At 41.1% G+C, this 24,582-nt stretch overlaps 1 protein-coding gene across 2 annotated transcripts in view; it reads left to right on the top strand.

Annotated features, from left to right (window-relative positions):
• Positions 1-24,582, top strand: part of BOLL (boule homolog, RNA binding protein) — a 37,634-nt gene continuing 13,052 nt past the window's right edge. The window contains exons 1-9 of one of the 2 annotated variants that reach the window (XM_035132958.2): positions 1-129; positions 225-282; positions 11,323-11,466; positions 12,093-12,184; positions 13,985-14,039; positions 16,265-16,340; positions 18,224-18,351; positions 20,690-20,761; positions 21,872-21,919. In XM_035132958.2, coding sequence (XP_034988849.1) covers positions 11,338-11,466; positions 12,093-12,184; positions 13,985-14,039; positions 16,265-16,340; positions 18,224-18,351; positions 20,690-20,761; positions 21,872-21,919 — 600 coding nt within the window. In that variant the 5' untranslated portion in view covers positions 1-129; positions 225-282; positions 11,323-11,337. Of the gene's footprint in view, positions 283-11,322; positions 11,467-12,092; positions 12,185-13,984; positions 14,040-16,264; positions 16,341-18,223; positions 18,352-20,689; positions 20,762-21,871; positions 21,920-24,582 lie in introns of both variants that reach the window. The other variant, XM_060281492.1, reaches the window with a different exon arrangement.

The raw sequence follows: 24,582 nt of genomic DNA, 5'->3' as shown, positions 1-24,582 counted from the left end.
ACGCAGGAAGGGATCTGCAGCCAGCGGCTGGATGCTGCCACATTCTGCTGCTCCGGGCTTAGAAATAAGATACTACCCTTGCGACTGCTCTTGGTCAGGCCAAGGTGTAACAATTCTCACTGTGCAGAGGTGAGTAACCCCCCCCCCCCGACTCCACACGCTTTGTGGTTTGTGTGTGCAGGAGGATCTATGTAACTCTTGAGAGCTGAGCGTGTGTATTTCAGGACAGCAAGTTTCTCGGAGTGAGTGACAGCAGCAACAGGACAAGGGGAGGTGGCAGAGGTGAGCAGACAGTCTTCTTTCCCAAGCATGGCAAATAAACACTGGTCTCTTCTAAGCAGCACTAGGGGTGGAGGCTGAAACTACATGATAAGCAATGCAAGGATAATACGGAACGGTATGGGCATGAGGGAACCGGTGATGGTGATTTTGGGGGCAGGGGTAGGAGGGAGACTAGGAGGTGCAATGGATTGAAGGGGCAGGGTAGGCTTTCAAGGAGGGGACAGAGTTTATGTAATCCTGGGGTGCAGGCTGAGATGTTACAGAAAGTGGCGAAAGGAAGGACCGAGAGGCAACAAATGAAGGGGAATAATTAATGTTAACGGTTTAAACTGCATGATGCAATATATGGAATTGTATACTCTTTTGGCAGCTGAGATGTTGAGCTATCTTCCTCCTCAATATTCTTCTGGAAGACTGGAAAATGCTTGGTCTTTCGACCTTAAGATCTCTCCCTATAGGCTGTCCATAATGGGCAAACACATTCAAATGAATTCTGTAGCTGTAATGGGTGAGGAGGACCAATGTCAGAGCTTTGTGACTGCATGTAAGCTGATTTGTTAGGATGCGTTTGTTGGACCAACGATTAAATAATGCTGGTGTGTAACAATTAACATACATAACTGCTGTCTAGCAATACAAGGCCAAAAGAAGGTGGGAAATAGGTTCAGCTACGAAATACCCACAGATGTCAGTTTATCAACAGGCCAGCCTTTTACTGGTCCATATATAATTTGTTCTTCAAGCCATTTGATAGAAGGGAAGAATAGAAAATGAGAAAAAAACCCATTTGTGTCTATGTTTTCATTGTTAGTGCTCACATGTATTTCCAGGAGCAAAGGCTGGCTTGTCTCAGAATCTTGTGAAGTACCGAAAGCTCATGCTATTTAAAAAGAACCAGACTTCCTTCTTGACCTTTTTGCCACTACCAACCTGCATAGCTATAACCCTTGTTTTTTTAGTCAGATTAAGTTATGTCTGAAAGCATTAAGGGTGAGAGCACACTGGACATGCTTGGAGACACTTGTCCTTAAGGTGCCAGGATTTCTGAAGTCAGGAGCTGAAAACCCTGTACTGTATATAAATTATGGTAGCATTTGTGCAGAGGCCATTTTTGAGAGAAAGTATGAGCTGCCGAGTGGCAACTAACACAAAATAGTCTTATGGGAGAGATGTGTAGAGATGTATAAAATATTAATCCAGAATGCGGCAGCTAGACTGGTGACTGGGAGTGGCCGCCGGGACCATATAGCACTGGTCCTGAGAGATCTGCATTGGCCCCCAGTACGTTTCCGAGCACAATTCAAAGTGTTGGTGCTGACCTTTAAAGCCCTAAACGGCCTCAGCCCAGAATACCTGAAGGTCCAGCGCTGATGGCCTCCTGGCGGTTCCCTCACTGCAAGAAGTGAGGTTGCCGGGAACCAGGCAGAGGGCCTTCTCGGTCGTGGCGCCCTCCCTGTGGAACGCCCTCCCATCAGATGTCAAAGAAATAAACAACTATCTGACTTTTAGAAGACATCTGAAGGCAGCCCTGTTTAGGGAAGTTTTTAATGTTTAATGTTGTATTGTGTTTTTAATACAGTATTCGATTGGGAACTGCCCAGAGTGGCTGGGGAAACTCAGCCAGATGGGTGGGGTATAAATAAATAGATTATTATTACTACTACTACTACTACTTAACAATATGGCAGCAAGTATAGGGAAGCCTTTTAACGTGCCTAATGTTTTACGTGTTATGTTTTTATATATGTTGGAAGCTGCCCAGAGTGGCTGGGGCAATCCTGTCAGATGGGTGGGGTACAATTATTATTATTATTATTAGCATTAGCATTAGCATTAAAAGTGCTGTTCCAATGCACATATACTTGAGGGAAATGCTTGATACTGCTGTGTAAGTTAGGCCTAAACCAGCCTGGATAATAGTGATAGCATTTCTGATACAGCCATACGGATGTGCTTGTGAACAACCTGAAATTAACAAGACTTGTGCTTTCATATTTGGATTGTATTTGCCTCCGAGGTCTGCTCAGAAACCTGAATGGAAATAAGTTTTTGTGTGTGTGTCCTGAGGTTAGAGAAGATGAAATGCTAAATAGGACAAAATGCTAATCTTCAAAGTCCTTCCTCTCTTCCTGCCTAGAGATTACACAACTCACAACTGGCCATGGGTGAAAGCCGAGTTTCTGAAAGTAGGACTTAGGTGTAATTTGGGGGTGCAGTAGGCCAAATAAATCTACCGCCCGCCTAACTTTCAGGCTCCGCCGAGTCCCCTAAACACAACCTCAAGCCCTTTCCCTCCCGCTTTTACCCCACCTCTCCGCCCAGTGGAGGCTCCCACCACGTGTGGGGAGCGCGAGTTTGCCGCGCCCGCCCGCCCCCCGTTTTGCCCCAACTTCCGCTTCGCCCTTGGGCAACAGGGGCGCGTCCGCTGCGTTGAGGGAGAAGAGCTGCGTGCGCGGAACGTGCCCGCCGGGAGACCGCGAAGGCCGCCGTGTATATGCGCGCGCGAGGGGAAGAGATGGAGCCCGACCCCTCGGTTAGTATTATGAGGGAAGCAGGCCGCCTGTGGGCTGGGGTTGGCCCGCGGGGAGGCTCCTGAGGAAACCGTTGGGGCAGGTTGTCTAAACACGGGGAGGCTGGTGGTTGCGGCCGGGCAGCTCCGGCGGCAAAAAAGGCGTTTTATTAGGCGGTGGAGTTTTTTTGTGGATGGGCGAGCGCGAGGCGGGTAAGAGAGAGGGCGCAAAATCTCCTCAGAAGCCTCGACGGCGGTTTCCCGCCAAAACCGGCGAGTGAGGCCGATAACGCTCCCGCTCCCTCCTCCTCCCTTCCTCGCTTTAGGTCACGAGACAGGCGTTGGCCACGCCCTCCCCCCGTGAGCACGAGCCCCTTCCCGCTTTTATTCTTCCTAAGCTCTTTTTTTCCCCTCAACGACGCCCGCTCCAGCCCCGGCCAACCGCCGGGCTCGCGCGAGCTGCCTTTCTCCTCCAGAGCGAGCGCTCCTTTTGCGCGTGCGCCCTAACGGCGGGAAAAGGGCGGTTGGTAGAAGGTTCTGTCCCGCCAATAGATGCCGCGAAAAAGCCGAGGAAAAGTTAGTGCGAGGCGCTCCTAATTTCCCCTCATTCCTTCTGTAAGTGCTTCCTTCTCTCCGCCCGCCACTTTTTGACGCCCTTCTGGCATTCCTTTGTTGTTGTGTCGGCCTTTCGCGCTTTGCCTCCCTCCCCCCCGTCCCTTTTTTACCTTTTAAAACAGTGTTTCCAAACAGCTGTTTGTGGACTACAACTCCCATCATCCCTAGCTAGCTACGGTAGCTAGTGGTCAGGCGCAAGGGCCTAGCCAGGCTTTATGTATGGGGGGGGCAGAACCTCAGTTAAGTATTGGTTATTGATTTACTTGATTTGGGGGGGGGGGCAGCCGCCTCTCCCCTTGGCCCACCCATGGTCAGGGATAGTGGGAAATTGGTAGTCCAAAAGCAGCTGGAGACCTAAGTTTGGGAAACACTGACTGTGGCATCTAGAACAAGAGAGAGAAAGAGAGATAATAAAATTAAGGGAGAGCATCCGCTTTCTAGTAAATAGTACCGCGAAGAACTTGGCCGTGCCAAGTTCGTAACTTAACTGCGGCACTAAGGCGTTTATTAGAGATGCCTAGAGATGCCTCGTTCTAGAGATGCCTCGTTCTCATTTGGTGGGTGTGTTTCACACGTGGTGTAGAGTTTCGGATCTGCATTTGGCGATTTGAATATAAAAAATGAGATGACTGATTACAGATTTATTTGCTAATGCCAAATGAAAAGGCGGAGTTCATCTCAGTACTTCCAACTTGTGACATCTTTTGGCCTACCTTTGGCATAGCTGTCAAGTTTTCCCTTTTCTCGTGAGGAAGCCTATTCAGCATAAGGGAATTTCCCTTTTAAAAAGGGAGAACTTGACAGCTATGACCTTTGGTTTGTTTGTTTGTTTGTTAGTTAGTTTTCAATCAGTTATGTACATGGACTCCCCCAGTCCTTTTTACAAAGTGTTATTGATTGATTGAATTTATATACCTCCCTATACCCGAAAGTCTTAGGGTGATTCACAGAAACTATATCACAATATATGAAACCAAAGTAAAAACACTAACCCAATAACATCACCCCCAAAGTGTTGGGGTGGGGAATACAAACAGATTTTAATGAGTACAGTGACAAAATACAAAAATAGTAAACAAAACATCCTGGGTGATTTTTTAAAAATGGCTTCATCTGGAGCTGCACATGTAACTGAAACTGCACCAGTAATCTTCCCTGGGGAGACAAAACATGAGGTGGGGTGCTACAATAGAAAAGGCACTATCCTGGGTCAATCCCATATACACACAGAAAAGTTTCTGGTGAGGATCTTAATAGCTTGGCAGGTTCAGGTGGAAAAATGCAATACTAAACCCTACCAAGGATGTAGTGGTGCCTCGCTTAACGAATGCCCTGCTTAACGAAATTTCCGCTTAACGAAAGGATTTTTCGAGCGGAGCTTGCCTCGCTAAACAAATGTGTTTTACGAAAAATTTGTCTAGCGAATCACGGTTTCCCATAGGAATGCATTGAAATTCAATTAATGCGTTCCTATGGGCAAAAAAAAGTTAAAAAAAATCAGTGCATTCCTATGGGATTCGCTAGACGAATTTTTCGCTATAAGAAAAGACCCGTGGAACGAATTAATTTCGTCTAGCGAGGCACCACTGTATATTGAACACACTGAAAACTCTTGTTTTCTTGGTACCTCTACATATTCAAAAGAATCATTTTTGGTAACACATATGCCATGAAGAAAATGCCTAAAAATCATTAGTTGTTTGATGAAGAGTGTCTCAATCTCTAGAGAACTTGATATTTTGGTTAGATGGAAGAGGTGAGGGGTGTTGTCTCTGTTATTTGCTGGATTGAATGAAATATCAGGACAGTTCCTTCGCCACTCGACTGCTCCAATCGCAAGTAGAGGACAGCAACTTGTTGCATTGCTCTTTGAGCATGCTTGGAATGCCTCATAGGTATTTCCACCCTTTTCTCCAGCTTGAGGCTTGGGAATAGGCAAGGGCTTGTCACATGCAGTATGTCAGGCAAAATTGTGCATTCCTTTTTCTTTATATGTGTAGAGACTTAGCATATGTACAAAAACATGCAGAGTTCAGGATGTTCAACAGATGTGGAAATCCATCATGGGTTTTCTAATGGGTAAAACTTGCTACTGCTAAAACTAAATTTGTAAGTACTGTAAGTGTAATGCCAGGAACAGATTCAGGCCCAAACAATATGCTACTCACAAACACCTTTAGAACAGGAGAAGCTGTTTTGGAGTGGAACTTAACCTCTTCATTCCCGCCCTCTGTTTAACTTCTCCAAATTGCCTGCTGTAGCTTCTCCCCCGGAAGGGTTTCCCATACATGTTTTGAGAAGTCATCAGGGTTCAAGCTATTGCAATTGAGGCCTCAATATGAATGTTCAGTGTTATGGCTAGAAGAAAGGAGGAAGGTTTTAGAACCTTTGAAATCCATATATTCATTAAATCCATTTATTCAGAAGCAGGTCCCACTGTGGAGGTTTTCTCACTAGGACATTAGTTTAGGATTATAGTACTAGTTAGGTAGACAGAAACCCCAGTCTAATAGAAAGGACAGCCAATTTTATTGTATTTTTCTTACTTAAATCTTCAAGAAATTACTGGCTTAAAATAATGCTCTGCATTGCCTTACTTGAAATTCTGCCTTCTTATCTACATTTCCTTGTATTATTTTGTATTTTTGAATTAAAATAGTTCTTCATAATAGCACTTCATCCTTGTGTTCCAAATTAAATGCTCATTGCCTTAGGCTTCTTGCTCTCACCCTGTCATCTAATGATTGCTGTTATGCAGACAGTAAAGATGTGCTATGAATTTGTGTATTCCCATTGCATTTTTAAGTGTTTATCATCACAGCTAAAATACAGATAAGTAATATACAGGAGCAGATTGCAGTCTTGAATTACCATTATGGGAGTACAGTAATGTTTTGTGTTGCATTAAGAAATTATGCTGTGGGCAGAGCTTCAGTGCTGAAACTGAAAATATTAGTGTTTTTCTCTTAATGGCGTATATGCACGTAACATACATAGTAAAAGATTTCATTGTTGATAACAGAAGAAAGGACATAATTTTGTCTATTATGAGATCTCTGATTGTACAGGCGGCAACTATTTTAGGCGCTGACGTGCGGGTCTTTTTTACTCTGGGAGAAGGCCAGGGCTGGGCATGCTTATGAAGCGTACGGGGAGTAGGAATGGAACCCCCAGGTGAAATGGTCTCCGCCTGTATAGTGGACCCTCCGGATATGAACTTAATTTGTTGCGAGGGTCCGTGCGTACCCCAAAAAGTCCTCATCTAGAGGCGCCGCTTTTGCACATACGCACGGCGCGATGGAGCGCTTCTATGCATGTGCGTGGGACAAAATTTGCCGCATTCGCAGCCCAAAAGTTACATTACCCGAAAGTAACGTAACCCGAGGGTCCACTGTACTTCCTTTTATATAACCTTGCTTTGTGCTCTTAAGTTATTGTGGGGAAAAGAGCACTAACCTTATACTTTTACTGGATAAAATAGATGAAAGCTACTCTGAGGTTCTCTCAGTTCTGATTAGCTTGATATGGTCTGTGTGCTTAACTGATTAGCTATTTAAAACTCCATTTTTAAACCAGAAAATACACTAAAAAAATGTCAGGATTGTTCCACGGAAAAGGTTCTAGCCAATATCTCAAAAAAGAGCCTCGGTTTTTCACAAGGTGCAGTAGATTTTAAGAGGGCTGCAGGTGGCGCTGTGGTCTAAATCACCGAGCCTCTTGGGCTTGCCATTTGTAAGTTCAGCAGTTCAAATCCCTGTGACGGGGTGAGCTCCAGTTGCTTTGTCCCAGCTCCTGCCAATCTTGTGGTTCGTAAGCATACCAGCGTGAGTAGATAAATAGGTAGTGCTGCGGTGGGAAAATAAACAGCGTTTCCGTACGCTCTGGCACTCGTCACAGTGTTCCGTGTGCCAGAAGCTGTTTAGTCATGCTGGCCACATGACCCTGAAAAGCTGTCTGTAGACAAACAGTGGCTTCCTTGGCCTGAAAGTGGAGAGGAGCGCCGTACCCTATAATCGAATTCAACTGGACTTAACCGTCCAAGGGGTCCTTTACCTTTAGATTTTTAAATGCTTCTTTATGGAAAATTGTTTATAAATCATGGTGAGGAAATATAGGCTAAAGAGTTGTGTCCTTCAATTATAATTTATTAATGTCTCTTAACTATTTCCTTTAAATAACTTCTAACCCCTCAATTGACATATCAGTGTATTTTTCTTTTCCAAATTGGTTTGGTTTTTTTCAACAGACTCAGGAAGGACCTTGTCGTGGTTCTGTTGCTCATAGCAGACTGTGCTATGCTAACGCTTCCTGTGCATTCCTAGATACTGCACTATGAACAATTATGACAATTTTTTTCTGGAAAAGAAGCTGAAGTTTGGAATTTATTGGCTGAATATTAGGGACACTGTGATAATGTATTTTTTATTATTTGATGGTTAACAGCAGTAGAACTTTATCACATTGTTCATTGTCATTCTGTGCCTTCAATCTGGAGCAAAAGGAGAGAAAATTATTATTTTAAATGATGTGTTTTGATGAGCTGAGGTTTGGGTTTAGAAATGGTTAAAATAGGTACAGTGAAATTTTTCTTCCAGCTCTTCATTTATTTTTGATGGGTATCCATTATCATGATCCTTGTTGGGTTGTACATACAGTACATATGAGTACACAAACAGCATATACTGCAGGAATATATATATTTATGAAGTTGAAATTGTGCCATTTAGAAAATCTTTCTGGAACACCAGCCCCCCCCCCCGGGTTGGGAATCGCCCAGAATTGCCAATGAGAACTGAGCATGCTCAGTGGTAATGTAATGCTGACTGGCTGTTGGGAAGGATAGAATGGAGTGCCCTAGAGGAGGGTATGGCTGGGTGTCTGAAATCCTGAACAGGAGCACTCAATTTTACAACATTTTCTTGCAGGTTACACTTGTTTCAGCCTACAGTATTCGAAAACAGTTGTTACAAAGCTTTACGGCCATGATTTTTACAACAGAATTTTGTTCGGATTTTATACACCATTCGCATTCTCTGATAATTTCATGTTCATGTAGTGGGAATATTTTGCAGAAATATTTTGAAGAATATAATTTCTGCTGTGAAGACCAATTTTTTAAAAATGAACTAGATAATGTTTTGTACAATATAATTGTGGGTTTTTTCTATGCAAATTTCAGTCTTTTCCTGGTTAGTGTTAGTAGTATGTAGTGCCATATGGTCTTGCCCTGGCATAACCATAGTTACTACTGGTTTTAGTTTCTAGCTTATAAACTAATAATTGTGTACCTTTTCCTTATGGTTAAACTAGTACAGAAATAATGCTAACTAGGGAAGAAGGTGTGGTTTTTAAGTTAATTTTTATTGACATTTTTCAACATAGGATACAGTAAAAACTAAATCAATCTAAAGAAAGAAGTAACAAACCAACAAAAAGAGAGAAAGAGAAAGAACTTTCCCCTGTTCCCTCAGCCTCAAACCCTGAGAGAGCCTCTCTGGCTTACCTCTCATGCGGGTCTGTTCATCTTCTGTCCATCACCTTCCTATGTGAGATAAATAATCTCAAATATAAATATTCAAAGAACAAAACATACATGTAAAAATAGGGTTAACAGAGAGCTAGAGCTAAAAGTCATAGGAAAAGCAAGATATGAAGAAAAATTAAAAAAGAGAGTCTTCCGATTCTCTGTCTACCAGCTATGTATATGACAATTATTCAAAATATTTAAAGTATGCACTTCAGAGCAAATTTCAGCTGTATTAATATCCAGCTTTTTCTCATTCTGCTAGATGATATTTCTCGCCCTCCCAGGCATCTTGAATTCACATTTTTTTCACTCAGAAAGTCCAATCTAGTTATTCAATTATTACCTTCTAATGTCCAAAATAATCTCAGAAAGTAAATTTTAATCACCATGATTTTGCAGGCAGCAGCATTTCATTTGAACTGGGTCATGGATATGTAACCAAAAGTTCTGTTTCTTTGAAAGAAGGAACTTCTCCCATCAAAAAGTTTGCAGAGGGTAGAAAAATGGGATTCTGCTGCGCCAAATCGCCAATTTTAAATTGTCCAGCAAGCCACACATAAAGAATGGGAATGTCTACTTGCTTGTTCTGTCAATTTAAATTTTGGAAGAAGCTCTTTTAAAAGATCACATAGTTTGGAAACCTACACACGTTTAACTCTAAGTTCCACTAAATTCAATCGGACTGAGTGGACATATACAGGATTGTACTGTTAATCAGGTGTGATGTCTCTTTTGCACATATGTATATTCCCAGCCTCTTTCATACATGTCCCATCTCATGCATGTTGTAAGACTGTGGTCTTGTAGTCACACTTAGCTGGGAGTAAAGCTTTGAGAGTAACAAAGTGGGATTTCACAAATAAATTATGCATAGGACTGCACTGTAAATGGCATAGAGAAATAGGTAAGTTGCCTTCTTTTCATAACTATGAAAGGATCAATCTGCCAAGCTGAAATTCATCTCAGTTTCCTATTTTTTCTGATACTAAGTTCAGTTCTCCACCTTCAGCTGTTGGAGTCGAGGGTCCTTGGGGCAAGGAGAGAATAATTGGGAATGTAGGAAGTGCTTTCTCTTGGTTCATAATTCTCCATGGCTCTTAGCTTCAGAGGGGTTAGAACCTTTAAAAACTTGTAGAGTTGGCATGCTCTACATGACCTCCCCCCGATACCATAAACAGTTAAGGAGTATGTATATCTCAGTTTCCCATCTTGTTTTCCTCCCCCTTCATTTTTCTTCAACTGTGACACCCTAAATAGGCTATCTCAGGCATCCCCAAACTACGGCCCAGGGGTTGGATATGGCCCGAAGGACTCATTTATCTGGCCCGTGGCAGCCGCCGCCGCCCGCTCTTACTGGCGCAGCGCAGCTGCCCACTTCCGGGTCACAGGAGCACTGGAAATAGCTTGCGCGCATGCACAAGCGTCATTTCCAGCACACTTCCGGGTCGGAGGAGGCCTGTGCACAAGCTATTTCCGGTGCTCCTGTGACCTGGAAGTGCGCCGGAAATAGTGTGTGCGCACGCATATGGGCGTTGCTCCCTCCAGCTCACCGCACAATCGGCGCTGCAGGCACCGGCCCAAAGCGTGGTAAGTTTGGTGACCCCTGGTGTATCTCATGGAGGTCGGTGAGCACTGAACATGGTCCTTGTTGGGTCATTTTAGGGGTTTTTTCCTTCTCACCCTTTTAATTTACAAACAAATTGTTCCGTGCCCCACATAAGCTGTGAGTACCCTGGTTTCACTATTCCAGTGAGAGGCCTGAGACCAATTTTGCTGTTGGATATAGCATGATTATGATAAGCAATAAGTTGGTCCTTTTCATTTTTTATTTGATTTGTATGAACCTTTTGAATTCTTTAATAAACCATATTACTTTGCATGTGCATATAGGGTGGGATATAAAGACATTAGTAAAATACTTAAATATTCCAGAACACAAGTGAATTGGGTGTGTGTGGAAAGGTTTCAGCTTGTTCTTATTTTTGATAATTAAAATAAGAAAACATATAATTAAAAATCGTAAGAACATTAAATATTATCTACCATTGTTGCTTTCAGAATGAATTTATCATGGTTTCTAAACATAACTAAGTGCAATAGGTGAAGAAAAGATAGTGTGTACCAGGTTGAAACCATTTATATGAAAGTAAATTCTATTAAAATCAGTGGAATATACTTTGATGCAAATATTCAGTGCACTAACCAGCTATATGTATGTAGAATTCAGCTGGCAATCTTAGATTTAGTATATATGGCATCCTGAATGAAGATACTACTGAAGGTAGTTTATTACATCAAAAATTAAATAATAGCTGTGATTTGTCTTTTTAGCATTTCATTTTTTGTGTGTTGAAAATATATCTTAACAAGACTATATTCTCTTAAACAGCAAACTACAAATCAGATGCAAACTGATTCTCTGTCTCCGTCTCCTAACACTGTGTCGCCAGTGCCTTTAAATAACCCCACAAGTGCCCCAAGATTTGGAACAGTCATTCCTAATCGCATCTTTGTTGGAGGAATCGATTTTAAGGTATTTTTTTCTGATCTTGGTTCCTTAGCAATGCAATCATTTTTTTCCACTTGTCTTAATATCTTATATCATTGCTTGTATCATTTGTTGTATAGTTTTATGTGTATAAATGTAGAAATTAGGCTCTAATTTTATGTATTTGTTGGACTGGTATAGCGCTACCGCACAAGGATTTCAAGATACAAACACTAACCAATGAGAAAATACTGGATTTGTTCACTTTGCTGGTCCTTCTCCTCTCTAGTAAACTGTTACTTAATAGAGAAGAAAAGGAGAAAGTGTTGTAATTTTGGACCTGGTAGAGCCTAGAATGTATGTAGCCCAAATCCTCTTCCAACGCTGGTTCTAAGGGGGCAAGAACTTCTACATAACCTCTACTTGAAATGTTGCCTTTAAGGCCAGTAGTCTAAAAAATAGCATTCAAATTATGATTTTTGAAAATTGAATTTAAAAAGACAACAGATATGATTCAGTTAGTGGAATTGCTGATACAGAATGGTGTGATCAATATTAATGTGATTTTAAAAATAAAACATCCCATAAAGGAAATCAAAGTTAAATGATGATTTTAAGTACATTTATAGTAATGATTTTATGATGTAATCATTTTCCTTTTCTTTTACTAGACTAATGAGAATGACCTAAGGAAGTTTTTTTCCCAGTATGGCTGCGTCAAAGAAGTAAAAATAGTAAATGACAGAGCTGGAGTATCAAAGGGGTTAGTACAATAAAGCATTTGTTCATCAAGTAGGAATAATACTAGTTCATGCAATACACGCAGGAAAAAATCCTTTTTACATAATTAAGACATGAGCACCTTAAAACTACAATCCCATACACACTTAACTTGGATTAAGTCTAATTAAACTTAGTAGGGCTTGCTTTTGGGTAGATGACTTGTATAGGATTGTACTCGTAGTTAAAAATCAACAATTTTTCCCTACAGTGGAGGAGGATATCCTTGTCTGAGTTGCTCCTCCTGCTCACTCCAGAAGGCAGAACTATGCAGTCATAGTCATTCATGGTACATTCAGGTCCTGGAAGGAAAGTACCAGCTCTTTTACAAAAAGTTAAAAGTTTACAAAGAGTTACAAAAAGTTTCCTATTTAGAGGTAATTAGTATATATCAGTTTACGCTATGATTTTCCACACCATAGGAACAAAAAGCAAGGTGACAGACTAGGGTACTTTAGGTTAACTATCTCACAACCACAGGCTTCCCCTCCCTTGCAGAATTAGTAAGAGAGACTGCCTACTGCCCTGCATGCTCTGCTTGAATTCTCTGCTCTAGTCTCCCTCTTTTTCAAAAGCCCACACTCACCATCCCCAATTGGACTGCACAGGTACGGTGATGGGTAAGAGGCTGCAGTCATTCAAAAGTAATTCTGCTGTCAGATATTGGTTGGGAGTGGTGCCAGTTGAGGCTTGCAGGTTACTGAAGGTGGGTGGGAGTTTGCTTCCCCACCCTAAAGGTGAGCTAGCCAAATATGGGCCAATAGGCCCCACCTCCCAGGGTGGAAAATCCTACAGGTTGGTGCAAGACTTCTTCTTTTCACCACCACCACATCCACGTTTCCCCTTCAGCTCTTGCTACTGTTCTGAGGCCCTGGTCCTCATTGCTCTGAACTGATGTCTGACAGACCAAAATGCTATAGGCATTGCATTTTCCTCTCACACAGAGTGCTGAAGGAAAGCTGCTCCTCCCTCCACTTCCACTCAGCCCAACCTGCCATGGGATATGCTACTGCTGTCAGTCAAGTCTTCCAGTTCACAATGTGACAACAATCTAGTGAAAATAAAGTATAGAGAGTACAGTGGTACCTTGCAAGATGAATGCCTCGCAAGACGAAGGCGTTTTGCGATGTTTTCGGCGCTTCGCAAGACGAAGCTTTTCGCGGTTTTTTGTTTTTTGGGGTTTTTTTGCTGCGGCAAACCGTGCTTTGCAAGACGAAAATCTCGCTAGACGAAGCGACTCGCAGAACGAATTACTTTCGTCTTGCGAGGCACCACTGTATACATACAGGCAAGCATGTAGACAGACTTCTGCTTCATTATGTTAACCATACATATAAACATTTCTGTCAGTTATCTTTTCATGTGTGTCATCTTGGTTTAATCCATTCATTTACAAACTTGAATGTGTAACAAATGCTGAAATTAACCCATAATGTGTTACCTATTGATAGAACAGATTAAATAGGAAACTTTTAAGTAGAATAGTTCAAACTAAGTTTAAACCCCAATTAAAAGCCACCATCCTGGTAAAGGCCACGAGAACTCTAATTTCTTTTGGGGAAGCCAGCCAAAAGGTGATGTTTAATGGATTTTTAAATCTGGCTTTGTTTGATATGGTGCATAGAGTATACTGATCCATAGTGTTCAAGTCAGTCAATGGTTCTTCCTCATTTTATGTGATATTAGAGGAGGCATTCATTTTATGCATATCAAGCAGCAGCTCTTGTTTGGGAAGGTTGCAAATACAGTGTATGCTAAGAAAAACGTGTGCTGTTTTACTTAGGTATGGTTTCATCACATTTGAAACTCAAGAAGACGCTCAGAAAATACTACAAGAGGTAAACATGATTTCATTTAAAATTATATACTTGTGCACAGATAGGAACTGGTAATACTAAGTAACATTTGCTTATAGTATGGTAGTGGGGAGTGCCTGGTGCTGCCCACAAACCAAAAAATATTGTGATTTTTAAATGGATAATGTGGTTTGTGAGTTTGGACCTGCCACACCAAAAATCGAGTGAAGTTAATCCAAAGTCTTGTTTTGGTCCACTGCCTTGATTCCAAATGGTGCCTGGCATTCCAACGACAACAATCTCTTCCATCCCCACCTCAAAAAGTTTCATGCCAAGTTTGGGAACAATATTTTGAGAGGTGTCCAAAACATATAGAGTACAAACAGATGCACAGAAAAATGAGCTACTTTGCAAAATAATGTGGTACATTACACATGGGGACCTCCAAAAACAGTGTGTACTCTATTATATATTGGTTCATTTGTTTAGTTTATAATTTCAGTCTTCACCCTATAATTGTAACACACGAGTAAAAGCATTGAATACAAAATATAAAACAGATAAGCATTACCAAACTATAAATAAACAGCAACTGTCAAAATTACTGGCCTATTAACTCAACCACTAACTGAAGGCTTGGGCCCAAGCAGGTACATCTTCAACCGCTGTGGAAAGCTAAACTGTTTCAATGCCTTCAGAAAGGAGGTGATTCCAAAGATAAGGTCCTACTACTGAGGAGGTCCCATTTTGTGGTACCTCAGGGAGGGTTGCCGGGCTGCCTTCATTACATATCTTTACATATCTTTAGGTGCTAGGAAAAAACATTCTTCTTCTCCCAGGCCTTTGGCTAATTAAGCAATCCATGGGAGGTATTGCTTTTTGTTTGTGGCTATGGTATGTATTTTTGTGTTTTTATATTGAAAACCGTCCTGTGATCATCAGATGAAAGGCACTATAGAAATTTTAATAATAATAATACTGCCTCACTTATTTTACCTGGGCATGGGACAAGAGAAAAGTCTCTTCTGTTTACTTTAATACATGGACAGACCAGTGTAGCTATAGGTGTTCCTTGTGCCCAGTCACTTTGTTTATATCGCAACATCAACACTGATGCTAGTAGCAATGTGATACTCAAGGGATTTACTTATGGTGGGGTGGCTGAGTAATACAGGCATTTTGGAGACTGGTGTCCTCAGAAGAATCCAGAAGAATTTGGGAGCCCATGGATTTCTCACCCCATTGTGTTTATTGTCCCTCTTCAAAGGCCAAAAGAATATGGATTTACTGATTACTTTTTTAGCCAGTGCTAAAATGTGCTAAACCGCACTTTAGTACTTAGATGCACAAACTGGAATGAGTCAAAGCAAGACTCAGGCTCATGCATGGCCAGAAAGTAGCCCTTGTCAGTGTTGAGTTTTGTTGTTGTTTAGTCGTGTCTGACTCTTTGTGACCCCATGGACTCACTTCCATACATCACTACTGGGAAAACCATGGACTCACTTCCATACATCACTACTGGGAAAACCATAGCTTTAACTATACGGACCTTTGTCGGCAAGGTTGAATTTTACTTTGCTGTAATATTGGCTTGTCTGTGACTGACTGTATACCAGAGACCAAATAACAGTTTAGCATATAAGAAAGTGATGAGTTTCAAAATGAGTGAGCTGACTTTACATGGTGGTTCCTGAAGCTAGCATATAAAACTGACCAGAGTTGGGTGCAAACCATAGGCCAAGATTTGGGGAAAGTGAAACTAAACATTGACAAAAAAATCTTCCTGCTGGTCATGAAGAAGGAGGAAAGGGGAGGTAGGGAACCCACCATTCCAGGTCTCATTTGGACACATTTCCTTACATGCATGTAGCACCAAAACATAGTTTCATGTTATGTTTATACTTGATAGTTATAAAAGTTTTATGGATCAAAGTATTATGCATTTACATCTACTTGATATGGTTTTATTTATTTTTTAATCCACTTTATTTGATTCAATCCTTAAGATCCCTGTAGTAAGGCACAGTTGAATACATTATTTAAACAAATACTTGTCCAGATCAAAAGAGTCTTACTCACCATTTGGCACAAAATAAAGGACTGAGTTCACAAGACATTTCCATTAAGATCTGAGGTGAACTGAAGGTATCTGTAAAACGTGTTGTTGAGATATTATTGGGATTTTTGAGACATTCATTATTTCAATACATTTGAAAAATAAACTATTAAGGTAAATAATTGTGTGTATTTTCTTTTCTTTGGCTTAGGCTGAAAAACTAAATTATAAGGATAAGAAACTGAATATTGGTCCAGCAATAAGAAAACAACAAGTAGGGATTCCTCGTATGTACCGTATTTGCTTGCTTGCTTGCTTCCTATCCCCTACCCCCATCTGTTACGGGTGTTTCGGAAAAATCTTGGGCTATGCCAGTGCTGTGAAGAATTATTTAGGCTACAATCCTATACACACACACTTGGGAGTAAATTGCTTTGAACTCAGTAGTATTTACTTTTGAGTAGACTGAGTAGACATGCATAAGATTGTACTGTTACTGTTCTATTTGCCTACTAGTGAGTGTTAACATTCTCTTAGCAAGATTATCTATAGTCCAACTCAGGCTGATGATAGTGGAAGGCTTCTGGCCCAGCTGAGGCATATGCCTTCTGATGGTGATACCGAGTTGCTTCTTTTCATCACATAAGTCCAGGCATTTGCTAACTCCAGCCCTTCAGATGTTTGGGACTACAACTCCCATGATCCCTAGCTAACAGGACCAGTGGACAGGGATGATGGGAATTGTAGTCCCAAACATCTGGAGGGCTGGAGTTTGCCTATGCCTGCATTAGTCAGTTTTATAAAATGATTCTTATTATTCTTAATATTAAATTTCAGTGAGTTGAAATTTTCTATTAACACATTTTGTGATTTAGAGGGAAATTCTGATGTTGTAATTTGAGGGGATTAGGATGGGGTGGAAATGCTTCTCTGCTCTGTGTTGGTGGAGGACATGTCTGACCCAGAGGCCACAGTCACATTTGTGGAAAGTTCTGTAAGCATAGAGCTATAGGACCAGAAATGGGACATATTGGAGATGCCCTTTGGTTTGCTTGATCCAACACTATTAATTCTCTGAGAGGCCCTAGGATTGGATCTCTCAACTACACCAGCCTGGAGCTGGCACAGTTAATCCCCCCAACCAATTATTAAACTTAAGTGAATTGGTTTCTGTCAGGGGGACTCCCTACAGGGAGCCTCCCCCCATCATCCTGACCAGCACTTCGCCCAGCGACAGCGCTAGCAGTGGGTCAGGGGAAATGGAGGAGGGAAGGCTCAGCGAGGCATCAGAGCCCCTGCACCACTCTGACCAACAAGCAGAGGAGGGATGGCTCAAGGAAGCGTCGGAGCCCAGGCACTGCCCCAGCCAGCAAGGGGAAGAAGGGGCACAGCTCCTTCCGGCACCTGAATTGAGGCGTACGCCCAAACACAGGGTTAGGGGGCGGCGTTTTGGGGTGCCCAGGCTATTATGCTGGCCCCAAAGCAGACGGGCGCCATTGCTGGATTCTGCGAGTGACTCGGAGGTCATGTTTTCTGCTATCTCTGCACTGTAAATAGTATGCACAATAAAACCCTTAAAGACAGAACGGACTGGAGCGTCTTTACTCAAGAGTAGCCGCAACAGCTTCCTGACAGGTTTCTTACCCCAAAACCAATGAGTGAGAAATTAAACAAAAGACCTGCCAAGATAAAAAGAAGAGCCAAGCATGCACACATGTTTCCTACCTTGGCCAGCACAAGCCAGCACGGGGCCTTGAAAATGGTGGAAACTTCTGCTGCTTCGCTCCCTCCTACCCACATCCTAGTTAGAATTGCTCTACTCTTAATTGATAAAGTATATTTACAAGCATCATAGCTTGGATCCTAAAAGTGTGTGTGCTGTGTTCTGCTCACAGAAAAGGGTGAGCTCTCTTCCCATTGCAGTTCTCTGCATCCTTCAAAAAGCCACTTGTTGAAAGTCAGCCTCCACCCCTCATCGCTATGGAGAGCTGTAACTGCAACCTAAGAAATTTGCAGAGGTTTAAGAGCTCTCAGTGTGCAAGTAGAAGTGCTTTCTGCTCTCTTGGGTTCAAGTGGTCTGTTGGATCCAAGCCCATATGCATTAGAATTTTTTTTAAGGATTGAATGCAAAATACCTGTGAGTTTTCAATTTTGTTACTGCTTATTTTAGGATCCAGTATAATGCCAGCAGCTGGAACAATGTACTTGACTACTTCAACTGGATATCCATACACATATCATAATGGTGTAGCTTATTTTCATACTCCCGAAGTTGCTTCTGTTCCACAGCCATGGCCTGTACGTAATTTATTTTGTTCTGGGACAATGCTGATGTGCCAATAGCTGTTTGGGTTTGTTATTGTTAAATTTTGGAAATTAAAGCTAACCGTCTTCTCTGAATAGCTATCAGCACAAATTTATATAGTATACATTGTTGCCTTTCTAACTGTGCAACCTTGTTTCACACCTCTGATGTAAGCAGCTTTTGTGAAAAGTGCAACTCTACTGTCCAGTAACAACTAAAAAGTATATTTATTCTGCATTATTTTAAAGGTGCAGTATATTCCCCTGAATATAAAAAGCAATTGAGGGAGTCATCAGGAATAACTATGAAAAAGAATTTGGATGGGCAAGCAGATGGCAAATGCATGCAGCACAGAATTGTAGCCTTTCTGTGGCCCCCTGTAACATATATATATATATATATATATATATATATATATATATATATATATATATATGAATGATCCTAGTCTGATTCTCCATAAGATTTCATAGAATCATAGAATTGTAGAGTTGGAAGGGACCACAAGGGTCATCTAGTCCGCCCTCTGCAATGCAGGAATCATTTGCCCAACGTAGGGCTTGAATTTACAACCCTGAGATTACTGACAGTTTTGTGTGTGCAGTACCCCACTTCAAATTCACTTTTCAGCCCATGGCAGACTTGAGTAATTCACTCTTTTTGGCTTAAGCTGACACTACTAAAAAGGTAAATGTTCTCTATTATACTGAAGCATCTATTATACTGAAGCACTATATATACTAAAGCACCAAGAAGATCACAAGAAATACTTCAGTTGTGCATCTGATGCACCTTCCTCTGAGTTGCTTTTTCTTAACAAAAGGGGTGCAGCTTATTATTTTCTAATCATTCTAATCATTTCATTGGATAGCTGCTAGCGTCCATAAAAATCTCTCTTTTCGTTAAAATTTTGCAAAATCTTACACCATATCTATAAGGAATTGTTCAATGATTTAAAAAAAAATTAGTGAACAGTTTGTCCATGCATGAAAGCTAAAATTATTTATAACAAAGTTCTTTATATAAAATTATTTGAGAGATTTCCAGCCTAGTCATGTACTAGAAAGTAGCATAGACTTTGACTTCAGGATTGACTGCATGTTACACTACAAAATTTTACTGCCAGTTTCAAGATATTGGTCCATTTCATGAGTGGACTGTATTTAAATTTCATGCTAAATCATGGTTTATCACAATTTGCACACTCCCTTATCCTCTGAGGCTCCCAGGTGACTGGAAGGAAGATGAGTTTTGAAGCTTTGTTTTCACTTTCTTTAATCATGGTTTCTCATGTCAACTGGTATGTCAATCTAATTACCAGTAACCACATTTGGACATAAACTGTGGTTTGGCATTACTTGCACAAACAGAAAGGAGTAGCTATGAACCGTATAATAATAATAATTTATTATTTATAGACTTAATTGCTCCCATCACTTTCTCCCATGTACTTGCAGGTCTTGTTATAAAACTTAACAGTTTGTTTTAAACCATGATGCTTCATTTGTATGTAACATGAGCCAGGTTTCATGGAAAGTGATACTAAACTCTTCCAAAGTACTCTTCCTAACCATATGTGGAGAGGGCAGTATGTGCTCTTTCACATAGTGCTGAGCCTAGCAACCATTGTTTCCTGATCATTTAACCATGGTTAACAGGAATGCCATGCAAGCTCAACTTCCACTTTCCCATATAAATTTTTCCTCCCTTTGCAGCATTCCTCAAGACGTGCACAATGTCTGCATAACATCTATGCAATTAACTATGGTAACTTTAAACCAGAGTTTGAAACAAACAACAAGTCCTAATTTCATACCTGGGTTTTAAAGCTAACCATAGTTGCTACATATGTAATGCTATACAGTGGTACCTTGGTTCTCGAACTTAATCTGCTTCGACTCCTGAAACGATTCAAAAACCAAGGCACAGCTTCTGATTGGCTGCAGGAGCTTCCTGCAGCCAATCAGAAGCCACGTCGGACATTCGGGTTCTGAAAAATGTTCACAAGCCGGAACATACACTCCCGGATTTGCTGTGTTCAGGAGCCGATTTGTTCAGGAGCCAAGCTGCTCGAGTACCAAGGTACCACTGTACTGTGGTTAACTATGAAAAGTGTATTGAAAGGGAATTTGTTTTGGAGGATAAAGGAGGATAGATAGCAAAAGCCTGAATGGCACTTTTGATCTGTGACTTGATGTAAATGATTTGTTTGTTTGTTTATAATTTAGTGTTTTAGTGTAAGGCTTAAAATGTATTGCTTAATTCTCAGTAGCATATTAATAATTCTTTGGAAACTCAGTAAGATTCTAATTGCTGTTCTCTTTTTTAAAGTCACGTTCTATTTCCAGTTCTCCTGTGATGGTAGCTCAGCCTGTTTATCAACAACCTACATATCATTATCAGGTAAAAAAAAGAGATGTTTTTGGCAACTTTATGGCAGCATAGGAGAGGAAATTGTACTTCATAATTTAATTGACTTCTATGAGTTCTTGTTTGTTTGTTTGTTTGTTTGTTTGTTTGTTTGTTTTAACACTCTATCCTAAAAAAAAATCTAAGTGGTTTACAGTAATATTTATACAAAAAAAAAATCAGAAACAATAAACTAACAATTCTGGAAAGATGTATTCTTAATTGAAGCAGGCTCAGTAGTACAGTGGTACCTCAGTTTAAGAACAGCCCTGTTTACAAATTAATTGGTTTACAAACTCCACAAAACCGGAAGTAGTGTCCCAGTTTGTGAACTTTACCTCGGTCTAAGAACGGAAGCCGAATGGTGGAAGGGCACCGGCGGCGGGAGGCCTCATTAGGGAAAGCATGCCTCAGTTTAAGAACTGTTTCGGTTTAAAAACGGACTTCTGGAACAGGTTAAGTTTGTAAACCGAGGTAGCACTGTAGATGGACAGCCAGTGTATATATTTTAACAATGGTGTCAAATGGAATCTTTGAATTGTTGAATTGGAAGGGACATGTTCTTGGCCATGTGCCCCCATCAGCAGTCTGCCCCCCCCCATTCTGGACCAGCTGGAGCTTCTGAACCGTGCACAAGGGCACATTGCAGTAATCCAACCTTTAGGTTACCAACTCAAGAACTACTGTGGTTAGACTATCCCTGTCCAGGAGCAGTTCTAGCTGATGAACCAAAGCTGATAAAAGGCACTCCTAGCCACAGAGGACACTTGGGCCTCTGGTGACATAAATGTATCCAGAAGTACCCACAAGCTGGGCACTTGCTCCTTCAGAGTACAAGCTCAGCCAGAACAGGTAACTTGCCTATGTCCTGACATGGGAACCAAAGATGATTCAACTATTCAGACACAGATCCATAGCATTCACTGGTCAGTTATATATTATTAAAGAAAGAAAGATTGACAATGTGTCCCAACTTGGCGTTTATTGTATTTAACTTTGCTGTATTGCAGTTAATATCTTCAGCATATATTTTATTTTACAAACGGTGTAAATGTGGAATTTGAGAGGGTTTTCTTAGCACACTGTTGTTTTCAATTACCACAGGCTCCTGCACAGTGTCTTCCAGGACAATGGCAGTGGAGTATTCCACAGGTAAATTATATTCAGTCTCCATAATCTGTTTGTTTATTTATAACATTTATATTGCACGCTTCCTCTAAGTAGTTCAATCAAATCCGTTTATTGTGAGGACCATGCCTGTACACAAATATCAACACAACAATAATTAAAAATATTAAAATCCATTTCATAATATCCCAACAAAACCTTCATCCCACAAAACACGAAGAGAAGGAAAACAAGCAACGAGTTAAACAGACGATGAAGGGGTCTTTACATTGTCATCTATAAATCTTTCCCTGGCTTTCATGGCCTTCATCACAAAAACCGCTACCGCATGGGTAATACGTGGGTTTGCATCAACCAACAAAAATTTTACTCTGTCTTCAGGATTGATTATGGAGTTGGGTATAATTTGCAGCATTGCGTCTCTAAAGCCCGAATAAATGGGGCAATAGAGGAGGTAATGTATAAGATCCTCTTTAATTTTCATAAGGCAAGGGCATAGACGATGTTCTACTGGGGTTTTTGTGAATCTACCGGTCAAATATGCAGTTGGCAATGTTTGAAACCGCACCATAGTAAAAGCTCTCCGAAGGGTGGGATCAGTGATCTCCACCAAGTAGTTGGCACAGATTTTGACTGCTTTTACTCGGGGAAACCAGTAGGAAAACCCAGAGTTTTTTATCTTCGTGGTGTCCAAAAAGGCGTCTTTTTCAAATATCCATTCCCGAACTTTATCAGGGCTCCACAGTTTGAGAGTATTAAACTCAGGTAGATTGTATCTGGATAGAATATCTGATAGGTTTTGACGCCAAGTAGTATTATGTTGTAAAGATACAAAGGCTTGTTTAGCCAATAAGGTGTTCGAGGCATCTGCGAGGTTGGTGAAAAAACGCAGAAATCTTAAGTGGGCCCTGGCAGACACAGAAGGTAATCCTACTTCCACTCTTAGGAAAGCTGCCGGAGTACTCTGAGGGAGGCCTAGAATTCTTCTGAGATAAAAATTTTGGAAGATTTCAAGCCGTTCTAGCAGCTTCTGATTCCATCCCCAGAGTTCTACCCCATATAACATCTGGGGAATCACTTTACCAACAAAAGCTTTTAGTGCCGGGATCACCAGTTGCCCTCCCCTTGAATAAAAAAAGCTGAGCAGAGCACCGATTGTCCTACGTGTTAGAAGGGTCGCGGCCTTGAAGTGGGCAAGCCAGCTAGATGTAGCTTGGAAGGTGATACCAAGATATTTAAAAAGAGGACACTGTTCAATTATGCGTTCATCTAAAGACCATCTAAATGTGTGGCGAGCTCTAGTAGACACCACAATTTTTGTTTTGTCATAGTTTATCTTTAGAGAGTTTTGGGAACAATAAGCTGCGAGCCCCTCCAGCATGCTGTGTAGACCCCTTCGAGTAAGTGCCATGACAGCCATGTCATCAGCATATAGCAATATATTCAGGTATTTGCCTTCCAGGGCAGGAGCTGATGACTTGTACTTCGCCATATGCTGAACAACATCATTTATATAAAAGTTAAAGAGGAATGGCGCTAACAAACAACCCTGTTTAACCCCTTTCCCCAGTGGCAGTGGGTCAGTATAGTTGCCTGACATCCCAGTTCTGATTTTAACTGTGGTATCTGTATGTAACTCTCTAAGTATTTTGAGAAGTCGTCTATCAATATCTGTTTGATATAGTTTTTGCCATAATTTGTCCCTACAAATTGAGTCAAAAGCAGATGTAAGGTCTACAAAAGCCACAGTCTCCATAATCTGTTTGTTTATTTATAACATTTATATTGCACGCTTCCTCTAAGTAGTTTAAGGCAGTATAAATAGTCCCCTTTTCTCCGCTACTATCCTTAGAACAATTATGTAAGATTAGATTAGGGCTGTCAGATAGTAACTGGCCAGAGGTGACTAGTAGCCTTTGTGGCTGGGATTTGTGGTATGGATTTAAACATAGTATACCATACTACCTCTTCTTTTGCTCTCTGTTGGTTTGAGGTATACACTTCATGATGCCACGTGATATACTGATTGCTCCTGGCGGACATGCAGGTCCAGACTTAATGGAATGGAATGGACTTTTAATTCAGCAGGGGGATACTGCTGGTGAATGGGAGGGGGAGGAGTCATTTCTAGCTGTTTTCATGGGGTTGCAGCCCCCTGCCATCCCTGAGTGTGGGGCTCCCTCAGCCCTCTGGAGCAGTTATTCAGAGAGTGAAAGTGAAGAGGCAAAAGTCACACACCCCCACTTCTTCCTATAGGAGAATCCCCTGAGTGGAATGCTGCTCAGGGAATATTCCTTCTGGCAGGAGCAAAGTGTGGGTACGAGCCAGTAAATTCACATCCTAGACATTTCAAAATTATACCGTTTCAAAATACTGCCCTCAGTAGATTCATTACATTACCTCAGGTATTAGCTGGGACTCTTTTTGGCGCATAGTCCTAATTACTTGTTTGTAGAATTATGGGAGGAGGGAATGTGATAGAGAAGGAAGAGAGAAAATCTTTGAGTGAGCTAGATTTCAATTCAAACTGGAAACAAGTTATCATTCAAATGCATGCACACTTTTTAGAATACATGGGTTTGTAAGTGTCAATGCTAAGTGTACGTCCAGGGGGAGAGCATTCCACTTAAATAATAGTTATCATATTTGCATTGAAATCATATATTACAATTATTATTCTTCTTTAG

The sequence above is a fragment of the Zootoca vivipara genome, chromosome 1 (genome assembly GCF_963506605.1).
Source record: "Zootoca vivipara chromosome 1, rZooViv1.1, whole genome shotgun sequence".
In the NCBI taxonomy this organism is placed as follows: Eukaryota; Metazoa; Chordata; class Lepidosauria; order Squamata; family Lacertidae; genus Zootoca; species Zootoca vivipara.
This window is presented reverse-complemented; position numbering and strand designations above follow the sequence as displayed.